This window comes from Mesocricetus auratus, unplaced genomic scaffold (assembly GCF_017639785.1).
Source record: "Mesocricetus auratus isolate SY011 unplaced genomic scaffold, BCM_Maur_2.0 Super-Scaffold_100007, whole genome shotgun sequence".
Lineage (NCBI taxonomy): Eukaryota > Metazoa > Chordata > Mammalia > Rodentia > Cricetidae > Mesocricetus > Mesocricetus auratus.
The window spans coordinates 66,979,611-67,001,933 of NW_024429191.1; the positions used below are offsets into that span (position 1 = coordinate 66,979,611).

Sequence of the window (22,323 nt, forward strand, 5' to 3'; positions counted from 1 at the left end):
CTAAGACAAGTGCCAAGACCAGCACCACTAAGCCGGCTGAGCTACAGCAGCTCACACGACACACAAACCCCATCCTGGTGACTTGTGACAATTCTGATTCTCACCCCTACTCCCATCAAGGACTAGCTAAACATGGTTAAACACTGGGCAGAAGTGGGGACTGCTCTTGCAGATCCTGTGACACATATCACCTCTACCTCATAATCGGCCAGGAGCCCTATGGTCCACATTTAGGTCTAATAGGGCTCAAGGTCACATTTTTGTTGAGTGGACAGAATTCTTGGCAAGGGACACCCAGATGTCCAGCCAAACAATGCTGCCCGGCCAAGGCAAGGTCAAGAAGACATGCGCGTTCTCACATTCAAGATTCTTGGGTCCTGACAACAAAAGCAATCATAGTCCAAAGGAAAGGTGAGACACAGGGAAGCTCAGGGGAGCTGTGTCAGTCAGACACAGGAGTGCGGTGAAGACAGCAAACAGCTGGTTCAAAACACATTTCACAAGTCAACTTTTTTATTATTAAAGGCATATGATAGTGACACACGCCTTTAATCCCAGCACTCAGAAGGCAGAGGCAGGCGGATCTCAGAGTTTGAGGCCAGCCTTGTCTACAGAGTGAGTTCCAGGACAGCTAGAGCTGCACACGGAAACCCTGTCTTGAAAAACAAACAAAATTTTTTCTTTTATAGTGGTTCTTGGGAATTTTTGTCATATTGGAGAGTCAGGTTGTTTTTCTACTGGACATTACCAGACTAGAAAGAGAGCCAGATTCTCTTGCCTATCCATGACATTGTCAATAGAGGTTAATTGTTCCTTCCAGATCACACATTAAAAGCACTTACCCTTTGGCTCACTGTGGCAAGTACTCTATACCTGTGGTGCCTAATCTTGTTTTATCTTAAGTCTGACAGCAGCAAGTGACTTCCATTCTCAGGAGCTGTTAACTAAGGCTGTACTCAATACAGCAGTGACCCCAGAACCCAGGCTCTGCCGTATATAACCAGTCACTTCCAAACACCTGTATCCAACTGGAAGAAACTGTAGCATTGCAGCCCAGCCCTCCATCCCCACCAGTCAGTCAGGATCTCTTCTCCCATTCGCTTCTGGTTCATGCTAAGATGTGTCTTGATGTAATCCCACTAGCAATAGGAGTCTCAGATAAGCTTGTCTAGAAAACTCCAGAAACCTGCTCCTTTGCAGTGACTGAAGAGTACAAACCCTTCATGACTGATCCTCCAACCTGCGTTTCCTCCCCAGTTCCCAACCATGCCCTATGGAGCCATCCTCCAGACCCTGCGCTTCGGCCCAAGGAGTCTTGCCCATGGGAAGCACTCTGGTGTCATCGGAACTACAAAGGCTTGTGACCTTCTGTGTCTTCTCCCTACATCAGACCCTGTGCTTTCTGGATGCAGAAGCCAAAGGAAGCTTAGCCACAACCCGGTGGGGTAAGATGATGGGGAAGAGATGGCCAAAACGTCCTCAAAGACCATGGAGTCTTTTATCATAGTCCCTAGAGAGCCACAGCTAGAACCTCTGTGGACCACACACCATTCACGACCACCCTCCTCAGTCCCAAATCTTTGAAACCACTGAAGAAAACTGGACTCAAGGCTATAGTTTATACAATTCAAGATTTATGTAAGTCCAAGATACTTAAGTTATGCTTAAATTGCACAATGCTAAAGACAGTCTATAAAAGAGTCAAACACACCACTGCAAGGTAATTCAATGAGTTTTTGTTTTTTGTGTTTTTTTTTTTTAAATAAATGTGTACAGAAAAAAAAATCTCCCAATGGCAATCTCCCCATCCAGCTTCCTGTCTGTGCACAGGAGGCTGTAGGAGACCCGGCTGGAACCAGCAGGGGCAGCAGTCCCACTCTGGGATGGACTTCTGTTTCGGGATGAAGATTGTGGGAGAGTTTTGAGCTCCCTTTGTCCTCCAGTGTGTCTTGTACAAAATATTACACTTTAAACATGTATTTACAGTTTGCACAAATAGAAAATGATTACAAATTACAACCAGGCTTGGCAAGATGACAGCTTCCCCTCTCCCCACTCACTGGGGTCAGGTGTGATGATTGCTCCATATTTACATCTAAGTTTAAAAAAGTCTGAGCTCCTACAGACCTGGAGGAAGTATATAAAAGCCATCTAAACACCGTCAATTCATCCATGTGAGCTACACAGGGGTCGATCCCAGTCAGCCAGTCCATGACTTACTCCCTGAATAAACTCGGAAACAGACCCTTGCAAGTCAGCCCCACACCCGCCCTGGCCTGCCTGCTGCAGTGTGGGGTCTGGGTGTGGAGAGGGGAGTGGATGGAATGGGAACAGGACAAGCTGCTTAGGAGACCTTCCTTCAAGCAGCCTCCAGAAGGGCTAAGCCAGCTGGCTGGTGAAACGCCATCCTAAGGCTTTGAAAAGAACACCCAACTCCTCGGGAAGGATGCGTCTTTTCCGAAGGGCTACAGAATGGGAGAAAGAAGACTCGAGAAAACAATGTTTGTTATTCTGATGTTAAATCTCTGTCCTGAGTGCCAAGCCCAATTCTCAACAGTGCAAAAAAAGACTGAAATAGCTCAGGGGGCTGAGGTCAAAGGTTGGCATAGTAGCTGTCCACCCACTGTGCAAGGCCTCGCTCCACCAGCGACCGGTTTATCAACACCACCTGGAAAACAGAGTTTTCTTGAGAGTTCTACATGGCACCTTGGGGCTAGGTTTCAAGACATCATGGCTTCTCCTACCCAAGTCCCCAGTCATCAGCCAGGGGTCAGGTGCAGACAGAGGGCATAACTACAACAGGGTTTTTTTTTCTTTTTTTTCTTACATGTGGTGCCACTTTGGCACAGGCTCCTAAAATCTTGAAGAAACCCAAGCCTTGACAGTAAGGATAAGAGCAATGGACAGAGGTCCTGGAAGGTCTGGAGCAGGGTCTCCCAGGAGTGGCACTAAGGTACTTTGTGTTGGAAGAGGCTGTCCCAGAAGTTACACGTTCAACAGCACTTCTAGCCTCCACCCGCTACATGCCACAACATCACCACACCTAACTGTGGAGCCGTGTTCCCTGGGTGGCACAATGGTGACATTTAATAACGCCAGAACAGCCGGGCGTTGGTGGCACACGCCTTTAATCCCAGCACTCGGGAGGCAGAGGCAGGCAGATCACTGTGAGTTCGAGACCAGCCTGGTCTACCGAGCGAGTTCCAGGACAGCCTCCAAAGCCACAGGGAAACCCTGTCTCGAAAAACCAAAAAAAAAAAAAAAAAAAAAAATGCCAGAACAAGTTCCCAGTCAGCCCACTGCTGGGTGGAAAGGGGCAAACTCACTTCATCTCCAACCACACTCCACAGCTGAATCAGAGGAAGGCCAGTCGCACTGTAGCTCGTCACCTGGAAGAGCAGGGGGCAGAGCAGAGACAACATCTTAGGCTACATTGTGCATGCTTTTGAAACTACCATGTAACCCAGGGAGACCTCAAACTCAAAATCCCCTTGCCTCAGCGTATGAAGGTCTGGCTTACACACTTGCCAGTCACTCCAGGCTCATGACCATAGGACAGGCTGTGCATTTAAATGTCGGATCTCAAGAAGCCTGGACACTCAGTTGCACCAGGTAGGAGCCTCCCCTGCTGCTCTCCCCCAACCGTGTACCTGGGCCAGCAGTGCTGTGTTGCCCGTCATCTCACTCATGGCTGCGTCTGCCTCGGGTGAAAAGTGGTCATCATCTTGAAGAGAGGAAAAGGGGAGAGCAGTGTCCGCATACCCACTGGGACAAAACAGTCTTGTCACCTGCAGGCTGTCCCAGATGCTGCAGACTTCATGACTGCGTCTCTGAGAGCCACCTTGTCAGCAGGGCCTGTGTCTATGTGGCTCAAGTGGATAAACAGAGAAGCCCCAGCTACATGCGTCCCCCAAGGTGTAGGCAGACAGAAAAGCTGCCTTCGATGCAAGCAGGTCTCTCTCCCGCTTATCTGGAGGCCAGCTATAACTGAACAAGTGTGTGCACCTCCACCAAACCAGCAATGCCCCCAGAAGACGGGAGAGCATGTCCACTATTCAGGCAAAGGCTGAACTCAAAGGCCAAGCAGCTCCCGCCGAAGCGCGGGCAGCATTCCAATCCAAGCAGCTGCGCTCTAACAGACCCTGAGGTGCCTTCCACTGGGCTGGCTTACAAATGTGACGTAAAAGAACATGCCCAAGGTTGGACGTGGCAGGGTGGAAGTCAAGAGCTTATGAAGTGTGGTGGAAGAGTCTTGTGATAAAGGAGGGCCGATTTCAGGGGGCCTGACCAGATTGCTTAGATGGACAGATGGAGAGAAAGGCTGGCAAGAAAGGAGGGAAACAAAAAACAGAGCCTGCCGGCATTCTGACAGGACTTCTGCTGGACTGTAATGTCTGTTTTCCTTTGAAGATAGGGTCTTGCTGTGTGTGTAGCTCAGGCTGGCTTCAGACTCATGGCAATCCTCCTGCTTTGGCCTCCTGAGTACTAGGATTACAAGTGTGTAAGACCATGCCTGGTTATACAGTAGTATATCTAGAGCACTTAAACTGCTCTACACAAAGCAGGGCCTGAAGGGGCCTGCATGGGAGAGGGAGGGACGGGGGTTAGAGACTTTTACATACAGCAGAAGAAGCTGTGATCTGACCACTCTACAACAGTACACTCTCACAGCTACCCTGAAAAGACATCCCCTCATGCCAGAAGACAGGCAGGCTAAGGGGCAATGCTTCTGGCCTCAGACACACAGGTCAGCACAGTTCCCCACCATGCCCTAAGGAGCAGTGGCCGTGCTGAGCAGCAGGCTGCCCTCAGGCCTGGCTATCTGGACCACATCTGAAGTACCTCACTGGACCACATCTGAAGTACCTCACTGGACCTCTCAGGCTGGCAGCTGGCCAAAGTAGAAGGCAGCAGACCCCACAGCAGTATTAGCATGGCCTGGGGACATGCTAGAAATCCAAGATCTACTCAACCAGAAGCCAGGCTTCAGATGAGAAAAGAGGAGGGCTCCAAGAAAGCCCGGTGCCCACCAGTGCCCAGCCCGAAGCTGGAGGCCCGCCTGTTACCTGACAGTGGAACCACACTATCCAGAAGGACTTCTGCTCCTTGGAATGGCAGGGTCACAAAGTCAGACCTAGAAAGGCAAGAAAGGGACGAGTTTAACGTGGACCACCAGTATTTACCTTCTACTGAGCACCGCAGCCTAATCCAGGATGACGTGCACACCTGAATGAAGGTGGGCAGCTGCATGCCTGGCTCAGAGGGACTTCCTTTGATGCCTGACACTTGGGGCTTCTCCCACAGACCAGCCTTCTAGTCTGTGTAGCTGAGGCAGGCCATCATGTCTCTCTACACCTGACTGTTAACACACAGCTGGCGGCAGGAAGGACGACTCCAGGCCCACCTGAAGCTGGGTAGAACTGAGCCATGCACCCCATGCCATGCAGGAGTGACTTGTGACTGGCCAAGGAATCCCACTCACCTAATTTGCCGGAGCACGTCGACTTTCACCCTCTTATATCCACCATAGTCCACGTAGCGAATCTCCACCTCATTGGTCTCCTCATAGGAGGCCACTACTTGGGCTCGCCACCAGGCCCCGTCCGCACCAGGGGCAGCGCAGATAACCGTTACTGCAGGGCGGGAGGACAAGTGTGTGGAACACGTCTGGCCTAGGGAAGGGCTGTGAGGGCTATCCTGGTCACTGTTCCCCACCTTCCCACATGGTCAGAGGCATGCATTTCCATAGGTAGTGGGCAAGGACAATACAAATCCTCCACAAAACTTTCCCCAGAGCCCAAGACAAACAAGGGAAATCCAGCTTAGCATATTCCCAAACCCTGAAGGGCCTTAGTCTAGATATACGACTCTGAAATTTACTGCAGCCTGAAACTGGCACATAAACCAGAATAAGCCAAGCCAAACATAAAACTCAGCAAACAGGGGGAGGACCTGTGTCTGTGCATGTGTATGGAGGGCAAGGATAACCTTAGCTGTCATTCCTCAGACTGCCTTTTTGTTTTTTAAATGATGGCTGGCCAGGTTCTGCCTCCCCAGTGCTGGGATCAGATGCACGCACACACGCACGCACACGTGCACGCGCGCGCGTACACACACACACGCACACACATTTTTTTTAAATGGGGGGAAATCAAACTGATCCTATGGAAAGCATGTCACTGAGTTACTGCCCCAGGCTCTGTGCCTAAGGAAAATCCCCCCAAGAGAATCAAGAATTGCCAAGCATAGCAGCACTCAGTGGCCCAGGACCTATGGTCTGGTCTACTCTAGCCTGGCCAGAAGGACATCAGGGTCTGTCTATACGTCACACCATTTAGTCTCAGCCTCAGGAAGTACAGTGTCCCCAGCAGCCATGGAGAGGGGCAGCCGCAGGATACGGGCCACAAAGCACCTGTAGCACCACCAGGAGCAGACCGCACTTGGTCCTGATGCAGACAGGAAGCCCCGGTACAGCCACCCTTATGCTCCAGCTTCATCTTTGCCTCTCACTACAGCACTGCACGTCTGATGTCCTTCTTCCAAGAGGGACAAACAAAACAGACGACTTCAAATTTCTCCTCAGCCTCAAAGCCCATGAGGGAACAGAGGAATGTTCTGACATGTAGTCCCCTCCCAGTCCCTGCTCAAGTGTTGTCTGATCAAGTCTCTTTGTTTCCTCACCTGTCATGTGGCAACAGCAGCCCACTGCACTGGTGACAAACATATGTACCCCAAGTGTTCTGTGTGACATATCACATTGCATTATCACTCTACTTCCTGATGGTGAGCCTGGGTACCACCTGGCATTACCCCACTGAGAAGACACAAAGCCCAGGCTGGAGAGATGGCTCAGTGGTTAGATCACTGGCTGCTCTTGCAGAGGACCTGGGTTTGATTCCCAGCACCCATACGGTGGTTCACAACCATCCATTAACTACAGTCCCTCTTCTGATCTCCATGGGCACCAAGCACACATGTGGTACATATACATACATGCAGACAAAATACTCACACATAAAATGAAGAATGTAATTTTAAAAAAACTAAAAAGAAGACAAAGTGTTGGGGCTATGATCCGAGTCTACCAGAAAAATGCCACTCCAATCCTACTGCTTTGGTCAGTCAGTGGAAACGCTAGCTAGCCAGAAAACTCAACCCAGCCCAATTCCATGACAATGTAAGAACTCAGAGATGCTGTCCCATGAAGAAGTCCCAAACAGTCTTTTCCTACTCCAGATCAAATGTGGAATTGGGTAACCCACCTGGTCTACATGTCTTGGCCTGACCAGAGTCCAGAACTCTCTAGGCAGCACTTACTTTCCACTGGGGTGGGCAAGGTGGGGATTCCAGGCTGAGAGTAACAGAGGTACATCTGCTGGTCCAAGCTGCGCAGAGCATGGAAGGTGGGGTGTGTGTGCTGCTGTACAAACAAGTGCCCAGCATTGACCTGGTTGACCACGATGACTTCCACAGTGATACCATCGGGCAGCATGAGCTAGAGGAGGAAGAGGCAGCCAATATTGTATCAGTTCTTCTCATGTTTGGGATATGCCCAGAGGCCCCAGGGCCAGCCTATGGACTGATACTGCCATCAGCAACAACATGGCACCCAGATAGCAGAGGTCTGTTGGCTGTTGTGTTGTAATACTGAGACCTGCCATTAGAGGCAGCCTCACCTCAGGATCAGACAGGGGGACCTCCTAGTCCAAACTAACTGTATCTAGATCCTCACACAGGTTGGGCAGGGGTCCATCCCCTAGAGCATGCCTGCCTGCTCTCTGACCCTGCCACTTCTTTTGATGAGTCTGTAAGACTCAAGGAAGGCAAACGGAGTGAGCGGCTTGCTTAAACAACATGCCTGAGAACACTGGGTGGACAGCCCCTTTGGACCTGCAGCAGACTCCAGATCTGAAAGTATTCTCTGCCTCTGAAGAACAAAAAACAGCCTCAGTCCAGGTCCACTGCTGAGGTCTGCAGGGCTGGTGGCCTAGTCACTCTTCTGTGCCTTCTATTTGGCCCCTAGAGCATACGCCCCTCCACCTGACAGATGTCCCCCAATCTCCTCACTTCGGGTGGGGGTCTGTAGGTGCACTCAGCTGCTAAGGCCCCTGTGAAAGGTCCTAGCAGAGGCCACGGAGCACTATGGAGCTCTCTAAAAGGTTTGTACTCTGGACCATTTTCCCCGATGCTGAGCTTTAAGGTGGCAAAGCAGGGTTCTGCATACAGGAGGGTTTGAATTGCACTTCAAGCCTGGTGGCCCCAAGAAGAACTTCCTTTGTCTTCTGTGGGTCCCTCAAGTCCTGCTGACTTCAGTCTCCCCCAGTCCCACTGAGCAATCAGAACATAAGGGGAGTAAGCCACCGACACTAACTACACTCCATTATTTAACAAGAGAAGCTATACCCAAGGCTCCTGGGAAAACCTCTAAATCAGGAGTAAAGAATGAAGTGGGGCCCAGCCCACTCCCAAATGCCCACAGTGACAGAAAGGAACACCACCCCAACCCAACCCCCACCGCACAAGGGACTCTGGTGGGAGAAGACAGCTCAAACACCTACCGTCCTAAACAAAACCCAAAGGGGCAATTTTCATGAAGCAGCTTGCTCAGCCCAGCTGTGAAAGGCAGTAAATAGTTTGCGGCAACAGAACTCTGCATGTCTATTCCCAACGACAAGAGACCAACCGAGGACCTAAGGCATGTCTGCTCATTGCTCTGGAGATATTAGCTTCTCTTCTGCTAAATTCTAGGGCTTCCAGGCTGGGGACTCTGCATTTACCAACTACAATGTAGGCAGTTCCTGGGGAGATAAGAGGAGTGGATCCTTCACCAGGTCCACTATTCAGCCCAGCTGACTAGAAAGAATGCAATGGCCATCTAAGTCTCCCCAAAATCCTTCTTGGCAGATCCTACCCAAGGCCTCTAGATACAGCACCAGCTTTTAAGGCACCCACACCCAGTCTCCTGGCTCAACTCTCTTTAGGCAAATGCCTAGAAAAAAGATAGAATGACCAAGTGGCAGGAAAATATAGTCCTCCCAGTGGCCCTGGCTTCTTGCCAGCATCTATGCTATCTTCAGAGGACATATAGGCAACAGCGCTGCGTGGAGACCAGAACTGAGCACATACACACCCATGGGCCTGTTTGGCCCACGCACTAACGGTGTCTCAACTGGGATACGTTTAGGGGATGAGACATGAAGTAGGATCCTGGCGAGATTGCTCACCCAAGATGTCATCGGTAGGGAAGGCAGCGCCAGCGAAGGCAGTGGTGGAGCATAGATATTGGTGAGGTTCAGTTCCTTAAACTTCTTCCCAATCAAGTTCAGAGCTTTGTCTACATGGTGCTGAGAACCTAAGGGCAAGGGACAGGACACGAAGCCACTGTAAGAGACAAGTGACAGAAAACACAAACCACCCACATGCCATTCCCTAGGATTCTAATGTGCCAGGGTTTCTAAAGTGCCCAAACTTGGCTTTGCTTTAGGAATGAAATCGTTTAAATCTACTCCCCTCTGACACCTTTGCTTTGAACACAAAAAGAAGCTGGCAAATGAGAAAGGCACAAATGGCTTTGGCCAAAAGGTACTGTGTGCTCTGTGAGGGAAATGTGGGTGACAGATACTGTGCCCCCAGGACCCTGGTCCTGTCCGCTGAGTACCATACTTATCCTGGCCAGATAGACAGATGGTACAGAGGGACAGAGTCTCCTGCAAGCAAGCACTGAACTGCAGGAGCCTGAAGGGAAGACACTCAGTGTGCTCTCCCTAGAAACCTACACTTTCTGTTCAGAGGCTAAAATTCCGAAGTACAACTGCAGCCTGGATGCCACTGCCTTAATTTCAGGCAAGGAAGCTAAGCAGAGGGACAACACGCCACTGACCTTCTATGTGGCAGATCTGGACGTTCTGGGTGTAAGGCAGGGTAGAGATGTAGATCTTGGCACCAGATGTCTGCTTCAGAAAACTCACGTACCGGCCCTGCTTGCCAATCAGTCGACCAACTAAGTGCTTCCAGGGTGGGGAAAGAGAGAGAGATTAGGGAAACAGGAAATCAACTCGTTGCCCAAAGGCCTAGGCTTGTTCTGTGTAATGTCAAGTTCACACTGCTGGTGTCAGCATTTATTTTTCAGAACTGTTCTAAGCACTTAGGTTCAGTCACAGAACCTACAGAACAGTGATGTGGAAGGTCTTTCTGTATGCTGCAAATATGGGTTTTTTTAAATTGGTTGATGAATAAAGCTGTTTTGGCCAATGGACAGGCAGGATTTAGCTAGGCAGGAATTCTGAACAGAGACAGGGAAAATGAAGACAAAGGACAGACGACGTGTAACTACTGGGAATTCTCCGGTAAGATAAGACTATGTGAAGATATACAGATTAATAGTTATGGGTTAGTAATTAAGAAAGAGCTACTAGTAAGAAGCCTAGGCCAATGGCCAAACAATTATAAATAGATATTAAGTCTCAGAGTGGTTACTTCATAGCGGCTTCAGGGACCCAGTGGGGAGGAGAGAAACCGATCCAGTGGGACTAAGACTAGACAGAGAAAATTTCAACATAACAGACGATCATTTTACATATAAAGAAAAATTAGCTGGGACATGCTCTGGGGTCTGCTCAAGACCACCCAATTGCTAAGCAGCTGAAGGGGGCAGTCTGTCCCAGGACTCAGCATTTCATCCCAACCATGTGGTCAAGACTCAGAACATTAAAGAAGCAGCACCCCGTACACACACATACACACTCACACGCACACATTCACAGACTCACTCTTCCTCTCTCTCCCTCTCTCTCCTCTCTCCCTCTCTCTCTCTAAGCTTTACTATTATAAGGGTCGACTCTAGTTCCTCACACCCCTGCCCCTCTAAGTCCACTAGTGGACAACGAAAACCTGAGAACATTCAGGCTCCCACCCCACAGCCACGGGACAGCATGTACAAGGGCCTAGTGCACCAAAGTTCAAGGCAAACAGAAGACGCCAGACTTAAGCATGATGTAAAACAAGCTTTGCAACAATTCTAAACGACCCCAGCCCTGGAGGGTGGCAAGGGACACGGTCCCTACTCACCCAGAGCCTGCCTCACCATGCCCTCTGTGACCACTGAGGACAGGATTGCTAACAAGGTCGCTGGGGAAGAAATCTAGCACGAGAGCCAGCAGCCCGGGGTCAGCACAGGAATCTTGACCCAAAGTTCAAACCGAGCCAGGTCTGCAGCTTAGCACGGAGCCAAGTGCCCTGGGAGTAAGCAGTCTGCCAATTACATCTGAGCCCCAGCGATAAACACTAATAAGTTGTTAAGTTCTAACAGCAAGGGATAGAAACCACTCAGGCACTGGGGACTGACGAAGCAACAGACGTTCATACGATGAATAATGCAGTTATCACAATGTTTGTAAAGACTAGCAAGGGAAAATTAAATGGTTAATATTCAGAAGCATTAATTAAAACATCAGTCTTGGCTTTAACAATCACAGGGTGGGAAGTGAGAGGGAGGGAGCGTGCTCACAGCTGCTCCCAGACGGGGCTGGAGCTGCCCCGACTTTGCTTGTTTCCAGGCTTTCCGCTCTCTCCCAGTTTAAGCTCTGCTCAGTTGTCTGGTATACTCTACAGTGCGGAGCTGGGAAGGGGTCTCACAACTGGTCCTCAGGCTGACGTGCTAGCATTTCTAAGAGGATCTGAGCTGCAGCCCACACAGAGGAACCTGGGGCTAGCAAAACATGTGAGTGTTGTCAGATGGCCTGCCTACAGCTTCCCAGCCTGACCCGTCTAATTCCCTGGCCTTCTTTAAACCTGGCAATAATGGAACTTTGACCTCCCACAGAACCCAGCCCTTACCTTTGGCACCTCTATCTCCCAGATGATGAGGTCAACCTTCTTGGGGTTGGAGCTTGCCTGGACATTCTGGAGGCTGTCAGGCTTTGGCAGCCCGGAGCAGCTATCCACTGAATCCATGCTGTTCCCGTCAGAACCTGCAGGGGAGGAAGCGGTATATATACACATACATACACACATACATACATACACACACACACACACACACACACACACACACACACACACACACACACACACTCCAGCTCAGTCCTAACTATATCACAGCTTCTCAAATTCACAATCCTAGGAGGCCCTGCACACACACCCCTTTGCAAGCTTGGCAGACACCACTCAGCTCACAGACAACTAGAAGGCTCAGGAAAACCCAATGAAAGAAGGCCTAGGGTGCCCATATACCTAATTTTAGCCTGTCACTTAACAATCCTGCTTGCTTATTTGGCAGCCATGCCTACCCACAGCTGCTGGGACAGACACACACGTAGTAAGCTAGGAAGAAACCCACTCTATGCCCAGGAAGAGGCGTATACAGGACACAGTGGAGAGGGGGCTAACAAGATGACCCACAGGTCTACATGGTCCTAGAAGCAGGCCTTGACCCTCTTGTCACAACCACCTTGCTGTGTGTGTTTGTGGGTTAGGTGGTCAGTCACAGCAATAGCTACTGAGGATCCCATTCTCAGCCCTGATCAAGGCCAACTGGTCTCAGCCAGGTGCGGATGGACAAAGGCTGCTGGGCTTCCTCCCCTCCCCGTTGGGCTTGGCTTGTGAAGTCTGAATGTGGGGTGGCTCAAACAGCCCTTGGTAAGTGAGACAAACCAAAGCTCATTATTCCAAGAGGACAGTAGGGAATGCGACTCTGGCATCAGCTTAGGCTGTTCAACTTTTCCCCAGGACATGACAAAAGAGACCATTGCAAAAAAGAAAAGGGAGAAAAGGAAAAGACCAAATGATCACCAGGGACCATCCAGGGCAAGTTAAGAGACTCGGCTCTGGTGGAAATAACAAATTACTGGCCTGAAACAGACCACTCCTAAGAGACAACTACTTAGGCTATTTTCTACCTGGTTTCCCCAAACTCAGGACATAACACTTTCCCAAATAATCCAAGTATGTTTGGATATAAAAGACTACGGCCTACTGGAACTCTCCACCCCTAGGCGGAAAAAAGTCACCTCTAGAGTGACCTCTCTCAACATTAGGCCTGAGGCAAGGACCACACACACACACACACACACACACACACACACACACACACACACACACACACACACACAAGAAAGCTGTTCGCCAACCTTAGAAGCTGAGGCAAGGACCACACACACACACACACACACACACACACACACACACACACACACACACACACACACACACACACACAAGAAAGCTGTTCGGCCAACCTTTAGAAGCTAGAAGCAAAACAGGCTGGTTGGGGTTTTACTGCTACACAGCCCCTGGCCTCTGTCCAAGAGAACTGGAGTGGCTAACACCTGCATGCCAATGGCTCCCAGGAGCAACTCAGGACCATACCAGGCCTTCAGCAGGCTGCAATCATTGACCAGCTTCCAGCTCCCTAGGCATGCAGTCCTGCTCCCTTCAGCCCCAGGGGAAAGGCACAAAGTAGGGTTAAGGCTAACCTGAGAACACCAGTGCTGCTTGCTCAACACCCACTGAGCTCACCAGTCCCTATCCTTGGGCTATGACCGGGGGCCACCCTGAACCTCCCCACCCATTGATTAAGGTCTCTCGGTATGCTGGAAGCCTCAAAGCATCTGTCCAGAGCTGAGACAAGGCTGAAGGTTCATTCATTACAGTAATGGGCATCAGGCAAATAGAAACTCCTTTATTCTTGAGATGGTTTTAAAAACCTTCCTTTTTGCCCAATATAAGATTTTATCTTAACATTTTAGCACTCCAGTTTGGGATGTAGCTTACAGTATCTGGCCTCCCACAATTACAATGGGCAGAATTTGTTTTCTTTTAGAGGGTATGTTAAAATCATCATGGTCTCAATCAACAGCATCTTGGGGTGACAAAATCTAACGTGTGGTGCCCCCCAGACTCTAACGAAAGTAGTAAAATACCCAAGAAAAATGCCCAAGCTTCCTGAATGAAACTGAATGGTTGGGAATGCTCCCGGACAAACAAGCCATGAACTGCTTGGAAGTCACCGGGAGGTTACCAGAGTACCCCTGGGGAGTTGCAAAGCAGGGTCAGGAGCTGCTGACCTGTACGTTAGCGGTCTGAACTGTCTACGCTGGGGTCAGCACTCGAAAAACCCAGCGCACCCTCCGTTACCAAAGTGCCCTCTTTCCCGGGGTGGAACTGCAACTGCACAGAAAAAGGACAGCTGAGGCTCTGCAGAGGTCACAGCAACAACCCAGACAGCTCGAGCCACCCGCCAGCGCTCGAAGCTGCGGCTGTCCTGGGGAACTTACCCAGCGAGGGCTTCTGGAGGAGAGCAGGTGGAGACACGGAACAAGCGCATGAGTAAAGGAAGTCAACCATTAAGAGATGCTCACCCATCCCTGGCTCTTGGGATGGTACCACTAAGGGGGCCTTACCCTCAAAGGCCCACCAAAGAGTGGGTGTCCAAAAGAGAAAAGACAATAAGGGTGACTGGTAAACCCAACAGCCCTGGTCCCTTCTAAAGGTCGGGGGCGTTTCCCTGGCTAGCGAACCCATGGACTACTCTCATAGCCTTGGGGTCTCATGGTCACCTGACTTCGAGGGTACCCACCAGCTCTCTGAGGTGTCCAATTGTGCAGGTGGCTGGATAACAGAGTTTGAGACGGGCAGCATCTTTTTGTTGCACAAGTGGCAGAAGGGAAGGGTGGCCAGTAGCTTTTGCCTAGCGAGTAATGGGAGCCCTCCCAGGTTCACCAAGAAAGCACCAAGACCCTCCTACCTCCTGAGTGATCAGCTTCCGCATCCATGGTCCACCCATCCTCAGTCCCCACGTCTGAGAACTCCTCCTTCAGCACCCCATTGCTGAAGGGCTCAGTACTGTCTGGCAGTGGTGGGGTGACAGCTTTGTCTCCGGGGCTTGAGATGGTCTCTGTGCAAGAGTCTTCAAGCCCCGAAGTACTCAAAGAATCTGAGCACTGCCCTGAGGAGGTCACTGAAACGACACTCTGCCTGCTGTCAGACATACAGGTGACAAAAGTGTCATCTCCTCCTGGGGAACTTGCCCCATCCAGAGACTGTCTCAGGCGGGTAACTGGTGGTGGGCAAGGGGCCAGGGAGATGTGGTGTGCAGAGTTCTTTGGTTTCTGGTCCTTGGTGGGGCTTGCCAGAGGACTGCTAAGACAGCTCACGTAGGTCTTTGGTGGCAGAGCTTCTGCTGGTGGGCTGGCAGTGGCACCTGTTGTAGTGGAAGCAGGGTGTGGGATGTCTTGTCCCAGGCCAGTTTTCTGGCTGGCTGGGACACTGCTCTCCTCCAGCCCCTGAGGCTGAGTGGCTGAGATGGGGGGATACACTTGTGCCACCGTCTTGCCCGTCGTGGAGGCCCGCATCTCTTCAGTTGCATTCAAGATCACCTGGGAGATAATCTGGAAAGCAGCCTGCTCAATCTGATCATTTTCAGGCAAGGTCTCCTCTTTGACCTGTTCTCTCGCCAGGTCTCTGTCATGAGTAATGCCACCTCTGACTTGGGGTACCAAAGCGTCCTCATCCTTAACCATCTCTGAGTGAACCGGCTCCAAAAAGCTACTTGGCAACTTCCCAACCACATATTCTTCCTTCTTTGCAAGCTCAGCCACCTGTGGGGGGCCACTGCTCACCTTCTCTCCCCCATCTCCGCAGGAGGCCAGGCTTGGAACCTCACTTTTCTCCACTTCTGAGATACACTCCTGGGACAACAGACCTTCCTCGGGTCCATTTTCCCCCAATACAGCGTCTCCAGTCCCCTCTACCCCGCTTTTCTCTCTTGCTTTCTCTCCAGAGGCTGCACACTGGTCAAGCCAGCCCCTTCCAGGTGTTTTGCCCAATGCAGACTCTTGCCTACACCCCTCCGAGGCTTCACAGGGGAAGGGCACTTCCTTTGGGAGAAGGGGACATCCAAGAGGAATAGATTTGGCTTCGTCCCCCATCAGGGAGAGTTCCACCTTTGAGTTGTCATCTCTACATGGCTGTGACCTTGTGTCAACATTGCTGGGGAGGTTGCCTGAGGACTCTGATCTTCGGCGAACCTGACGTATCCTTGGCAAGGCTGCGGGTTCTGGAGAAGACTTGCCTACTGCGGGCTGTTCCATTTCTGGAGGCTGTGTAACACTGGGGGGCACAGATAGGACTCTAGGACAGGTCTCCCTGGGGAGTTGGTCCTCGATGACAGAGCCAACCTTCAGTGACTCCACCTGCTTATCACTGCTGCTGAGCTGATCTTTTTTACGAGAGAAAAACCACCACCAGCCAAGGAGCGCTAGCATTCCAGGCAATGCCAAGGGGAAGAGTGAACGGAACTGGATTGCCATCTTGGAGGTGAGGTGAAGACGCTATCTGTGCCTAGGGAAAGTGAAGAGAAAGAGGTATTAAAGAAGTACAGGAAGCTGGGCACAGTGATGCTGGACCCCATTAATGCCAACACTTGAGAAAGTGGCAGTCAGATCTCTAATGGGGATGTCCTTCTGTTTCTCTTATTGGTTAATGAATAAAACACTGTTAGCCAATAAGGCAGGAAGATAGGCAGGACTAGGAGCTGAGAATTCTGGGAAAGACAGGCGGATAGAGCCTGCCAAAAAGTTGCCATGTAGTAACAGGTCGGGTATTCTCTGGTAAGCAAAGACCACATGGAAATACATAGATTAGTAGTTATGGGTTAATAACTAAGACAGAGCTAGCCAATAAGAAGCCTTAGCCACTGGCCAACAGTTTCATAATTAACATAGGTCTGTGTGTTTATTGGGGCTGAGAAGGGCAGCAGGACCAGCCGGGAAAGAACCTCCACAACAGATCTCTGTAGATTCAAGGCCTACATAGTGAGTTCCAGATCAGCCATGGCTACATAGTGAGATTCTGTTTCAAAAACAAAACTAACTGTAGGTACAGGAACTGTACACTGACACAGTACATTATACCTGCACAGTGTAAATGCCTCAGCACTCCCCCCTGGTTGGCTCCCCAGTGGTTTGGGAACACTGTTCTAGACTCTTGTTTCTTCAAGTGTGGTCCATAGGCCAAAGTTGCTATCCCCACCCCAGAACCTGCTGAAAGTGCAGCCCTGAATCACATTTGTACTTTAACAAGATCCCCAGGAAAGCTTGAAGCACACTACAAGAGGAATGCTTGAGACTAGGAGGCCTATCTAGGAATGCAGGGGAAGAGGTCATCCCAGAAAGCCCTTCCAGCTGTAAAGACGGACCTCCAAAGGCAAAGCAAGGGGACTGCCAAGTGCAGAGCAGGGCCGAGCAGTGGCCAGGGCACAGGTGACTTGCAAATACACCTCTGGGTGGAAACAACTTCCATGATGCTACCTTGTAGCTTCAGATGCGAATAGCTCCATCCTGTATCTTTTCATCCTCAATCTACCCATCCATCCTTGTTTAGAACCTATCACTACGTGGGTGGCAGCTGAGGAATGGGAACCTAGGTCTTACTTGCCAGTTGATCCACGAGGGAAGATGCAAGTAGGAGTCAAGAAAAAGGGGGAAGCTCATACTATCTTTTTTAGAGTGTTAGTAATAACCTGGGAAAGATACTAAGCATACTCTGTGGTCCACCTACGAACAAACAACATAAAACAAATATACCTGTGTATAGACAGAGAACCTTAAGAACCACCCCACCCACCAAGGTTACTGTTTGAAACAAAGTTAGAATTAGCCCTTTTCAGACCAATGACTGCCAAATACACTGTAGAATCAATCGCTCACTGGCTGTTCTGGTGTTACAGAAAACTGTGCAAGACAGAAAACCCTGTAATGAAGAAAGCCAGAGCAGAGCTGGGGTGCAGGGAGGGGAGGGGGGAGGGGTAAGAGGTTGGGGTTGGGGTAGGAAACTAACTCTGACTAAGCCTTCAGCTGGAGAAGGGCAGTTTCTGCAAACTGATTTTGCATAATGCAACTGTGAACTCATTACTAGTGTGGTCTTTTTAGCAGGTTTGTTACAACTTCTATCTACAAACAGAAAGCACTCTTGGAACCACACATTATTTAGTTTCAAACCTGTGACAAAAGGCTGAAGTGCCTATTTAACGTATCAAAGCAGACCTGGCGGCCAGGCTCTTCCAGCATCTCTTAGCCCCTACCTGTTACAGGGTATGGCTGACACACCCCACCTCTGCCTAAACTCTCCAGCCCAGAGGCTGGGGCGCCCTTTCCCCAGAGGCTCTTCCCTATATAATCCAGACATTTTGGCTACCCTCCCCTCTTATACCTTTGGCCTCCTGCTGCTGCACCTAGCTCCCCTCTCTCCCTTCCCCTTTTCCTCTCCCACATGACCCAGCTCAGCCTGGTCATGTCTACTCTGGACTCTCCCAGATGTCCCTGCTTCTATCTACACGCCCCTTTTATCTATAATAAGCTAGCCCCTCCACTATACCTAGGGGCAGACATCAACGCTTCTTTCTTTCTTTCTTTTCTTTCTTTCTTTCTTTTTTGTTTTGTTTTGTTTTTCTGAGACAGGGTTTCTCTGTATTGTTGTGGAGGCTGTCCTGGAACTTGCTCTATAGACCAGGCTGGCCTCAAACTCCCAGAGATCTGCCAGCCTCTGCCTCCCGAGTGCTGGGATTAAAGGCGCGCACCACCAAAGCCTGGCTTTGAGGAAGCTTTTTAAGTGTTAAGTGTGTGCGTGTGCGTGCGCTAATGTCCTGGGAGGTCAGAAGAGGGAATCAGATCCCTTGGAACTGGACTCCTGGGTGGTTGAGAGCCACCTGGGTGTGTTGAGAACCAAGCTCAGGCCCCTTCAAGAGCAGCCAAGTGCTCTTAACCACTGAGCCATCTCTCCAGTCCCCTCACTGAGGAAGCTTTTACTTTGTTTTACTGGCATCCAGGCTGGCTTGGACTTTCAATTCTCCTGCTTCAGGCTCTCAACCACTGATTACCATTGGGTTACAAGTGTGAGTCACTACAACCAGATGTAAGAAAACTCCCCAGAGCCTGAGGCCAAGGTGGCACCTAAACCAATTCACAGTCTGCGGTGGAAGAATCAGATTTGTTTAGTTTTAAACCCAGGTGATGCCAGTATTCAGTCTGGCTTGAGAATCTTTGATCTGTAACATCCTACACCTACACACACACATACACACCCCAGCAGCAAAATGAGAGTCCCTGCCTGGGTCTATGCTAAGTCTCATTCATACGGAAGAAGAAAAGTGACTTCAGGAGTGAAATAGTGTACTTGGAACAAGCAGGAGCCCACAGCCTACAGTTGGGGAAAGCATTGTCCAACCTGGTCAATGGCCTCCTTCCATCACTTCACCAGCTGTCCCCAGTCTTAGCTCAGAGAAAATGCCCAGGACCAGCATCTTCCTGCTGCTCTGAGCTTATCACCACCACTGCCTACCTACGGCTCTGTCCTCGATGGACTTGTTCCCAGAGACTGAGGCTCTGAGCCTCAACCGTACCCAGTACAGACAAAGTCTGCTGTAGGAATTGAGCTGAACATACAGCCCAGAAAAATAGTTATGGTGACATTTCCCATCCAGTCTCCCTCTCTTGTGCCAGCCGGCCTCCTAGGTGGTGCTGAACACTGCTAACCTGAGACCAGTCAAGACAATAAACATAGAAGACATTCACAATGGCCACGGCTGCATGGCCCAGTATGGGCTGGGGCCACAGAGCCACTGAGGGGTGAGTGGTCAGGACAAAGCCCCCCTCTCCACAGCTGTTTCCAGGCAAAGACCAAAGATGCATGAGGGAGTTCATAGAGAGCAGGGTTTCTTTGTCCCATGCTTCCAAGACAGTGGGTGGGACAGTAGCTACTCCCTACCAAGAATGGAGTCCCTGGGATCAGCAGCTACACACCCAAAGGCCTTGAATGCAACTTACCAAACCTAGCTGTCTCTTTTAAGAGTGGCTGGTACCAGTAGGCGCCCACAGGGGGCTCTCCAAGGCAACTGATGCCCCTCCACCAACTCCACTTCCTACCAATCAAGAAACAAACAGCCCTTCTCTTCCTCATCCCAAGCCAGTCTAATGTCAAACAGCCTTCTTAGGAACTGATAAGAGGCCACTACATGGTCTGACAGGTCTGTAAGGGGTGACACATTTAAAGGGGGGGTGGGGTGTAACATAGCATATACCAATCTCCCAAAAGTTCAAGTAGGACTGCTGTGCATGAACCTGCATGAATGTACATACACACACACACACACACACACACACACACCTTCTGCCTCACAAGGCTTCCCACCACCTTCCTTCCCTAACAAAGCCTGTTAATTGTTCTTTGTCCTGGGCATCTGGGTTTTGTTTTCTTTTTTTTGTTTGTTTTGTTTTCTTTTTTTGGTTTTTGGAGACAGTTTTGCTGATTAGCCCTGGCTGTCCTGGAACACTTTGTAGACCAGGCTGGCCTGAAACTCACAGAGCTCTACCTGCATCTGCCTCCCGAGTGTTCGGATTAAGGGTGTGTGCCACCACTGCCCAGGTGGCATTTGGTTCTCAACTTCCCACGATATAAGAGGGCTGAACACAACAGGGCCCAACACACTCACAAGCCTTGGATGCTACCAGGAGGCAGGCTGTCGGCAATCAGGGAAAGCCTCCCACAAGGATGCTTCCCGGCCCTGCCCCAGGCTGGTGAGGAGGACACTCAGCTATTTTGAATCTGCTGGAATTAAACTGCTGCCTGCTTATTTTTAGCAGGTCCATTTGCCCAGGAATAGATGCTTGCTGGCCTGCGGCCAAGCAGTCACACAGCTCAAGGCAGGCACGTGCTACAGCCAGCAGGCCTTTGCATGTATCTGCTCACTCCAGGCTCTAAAAGGATCCCTTCTCTTTGCAGAAGTACCTGTGGCTTCTCAGAACAGTCTTTGGAAAGGAAGTAATGGCCTCACTCCCAAACCAGCCAACAAAACTGTAACCGCAGTCTAGAGCCTTCTAAACAAGACAATCCCTGGGAATGGCACAGAATGGTGTTGGCCCTAGTGACTAAGTCAGTTTGGCTGCAGTAACTGGGAAAGGGGGCTGCATGTGACTGACAGGAAAGTCAATCATAAAAACAACAGCGTAGGAGCCAAGAGGCCAAGTCCAGTCTGGGCGTGGCCCTGGTGGGTGGATCCACACCACTTTGTGTTCTGGACAGTGATGTCCACCAGGAAAGTGTGCGCCCTGGCTGCTCCATCTCCAGAACACAGCACAGCACAGCAAGTCTCCTTGAAGGGGCCTGGCTGGCCCAGCAGGCTCTCCTGTATTCCCCATATGGAGAGCAGCAACAGGCTGCTGGCTCTCCCAAGGAAGTTCCCTGGGGTAGGCGCTGAGAGAAGGAAGAACATGCACTCTTTCCAGGGGTTCCCTGCCTGACTGCAACAGCAAGAACCTCTCGTTTCCATCAGCACCGTTTTCTCAACTCTAGAGTCAGTTGCTCCCTCGCTTACTCACACATTCAGATCTGGGCATGATGTTAACAAGGAGCAGTTTCTGCCAGAAGCTCAGGTAGAAGTCTAGCCCAGACTCAAGGACACACCACAAAAGCTTTTTTGAAGCCCAGGAATAGGGTTTGGTTCCCAGGACACATAAGGAAGTATATAACCATCTGTTCCAGGGTTGCCGACTTTCTCTTCTGGCATCCCTAGGCACCAGGTACACATGCAATCTTCACACATGTATGCAGACAAAACACTCGTCCACATAAAATAAGTAAATTCTCTTTTTAAGGCCAGGATTTCTATAGGTTGCAATAGATACGGGGAGAGATGGCATTACATAGTTCTGATGCCTTTATGAGTAGGACAGAGGAGCAAAGTCCCTGGGCAGAGCCTGAAGATGTCCTAGCCACTGACCTAAAGAGCTGGTGAGGGGAGCTGGCAAAGTAAGTTGTGACCTTTATAGTCAAATCAGTGGCAGCCTGGTCAAAGTGGGCAGAGCACCAGAGGTAACGGCTGGGGCAATCCCCATGTGGTGATGACTGTCCAACACTGGCAGCCTGCCACCTAGCCACAGGTTACTGAGGGAAATCTGACAAAATGTGACTGAACAACTCAATTTCTCATCTTATGTACAGTTAATTTAAATATCCACGTGCTGGTGGCCGCAGCCCAGAGGCCAGCACAATACCAGAGGGTCTTCCCAGAAAACTCCAGCACATGAGAGGTCGGGACCAAAGTCGTGAGGCCAGCACCTACCTTGCTGGCAGAGTGCACTTTTGCCACTGAGGCAAGGGAGGTGATGGTGAACCGGGGTCACTCTCCCACAGCAGCATGGCTGGGGCCCAGGATCACAGTGATGGAGCCATGCCTCAGGTGTGCCGGTCTTAGCCCAGCGCCGGTGTTCCCTTCATCTCTGGGGGGCTGAGCAAGCTGTGACTCATGACAGCACCCTCAAGATTCCACGT

The 22,323-nt window shown here is 50.5% G+C and overlaps 1 protein-coding gene across 3 annotated transcripts in view; it reads right to left on the bottom strand.

Moving 5' to 3' along the window:
- Window positions 1–1,612: 1,612 nt before the first annotated feature.
- The window catches only part of Akap1 (A-kinase anchoring protein 1), a 31,879-nt gene continuing 11,168 nt past the window's right edge, over window positions 1,613–22,323 (bottom strand). Inside the window, exons 1-11 of one of the 3 annotated variants that reach the window (XM_040749457.1) lie at window positions 22,115–22,281; window positions 14,744–16,338; window positions 11,836–11,969; window positions 9,881–10,007; window positions 9,225–9,352; window positions 7,318–7,495; window positions 5,483–5,633; window positions 5,067–5,134; window positions 3,651–3,724; window positions 3,327–3,389; window positions 1,613–2,668 (exon numbers count right to left, since the gene is read on the bottom strand). In XM_040749457.1, coding sequence (XP_040605391.1) covers window positions 2,594–2,668; window positions 3,327–3,389; window positions 3,651–3,724; window positions 5,067–5,134; window positions 5,483–5,633; window positions 7,318–7,495; window positions 9,225–9,352; window positions 9,881–10,007; window positions 11,836–11,969; window positions 14,744–16,307 — 2,562 coding nt within the window. In that variant the 5' untranslated portion in view covers window positions 16,308–16,338; window positions 22,115–22,281 and the 3' untranslated portion in view covers window positions 1,613–2,593. Of the gene's footprint in view, window positions 2,669–3,326; window positions 3,390–3,650; window positions 3,725–5,066; window positions 5,135–5,482; window positions 5,634–7,317; window positions 7,496–9,224; window positions 9,353–9,880; window positions 10,008–11,835; window positions 11,970–14,743; window positions 16,339–22,114; window positions 22,287–22,323 lie in introns of those variants that run through there. The other 2 variants (XM_040749458.1, XR_005878384.1) reach the window with 2 other exon arrangements.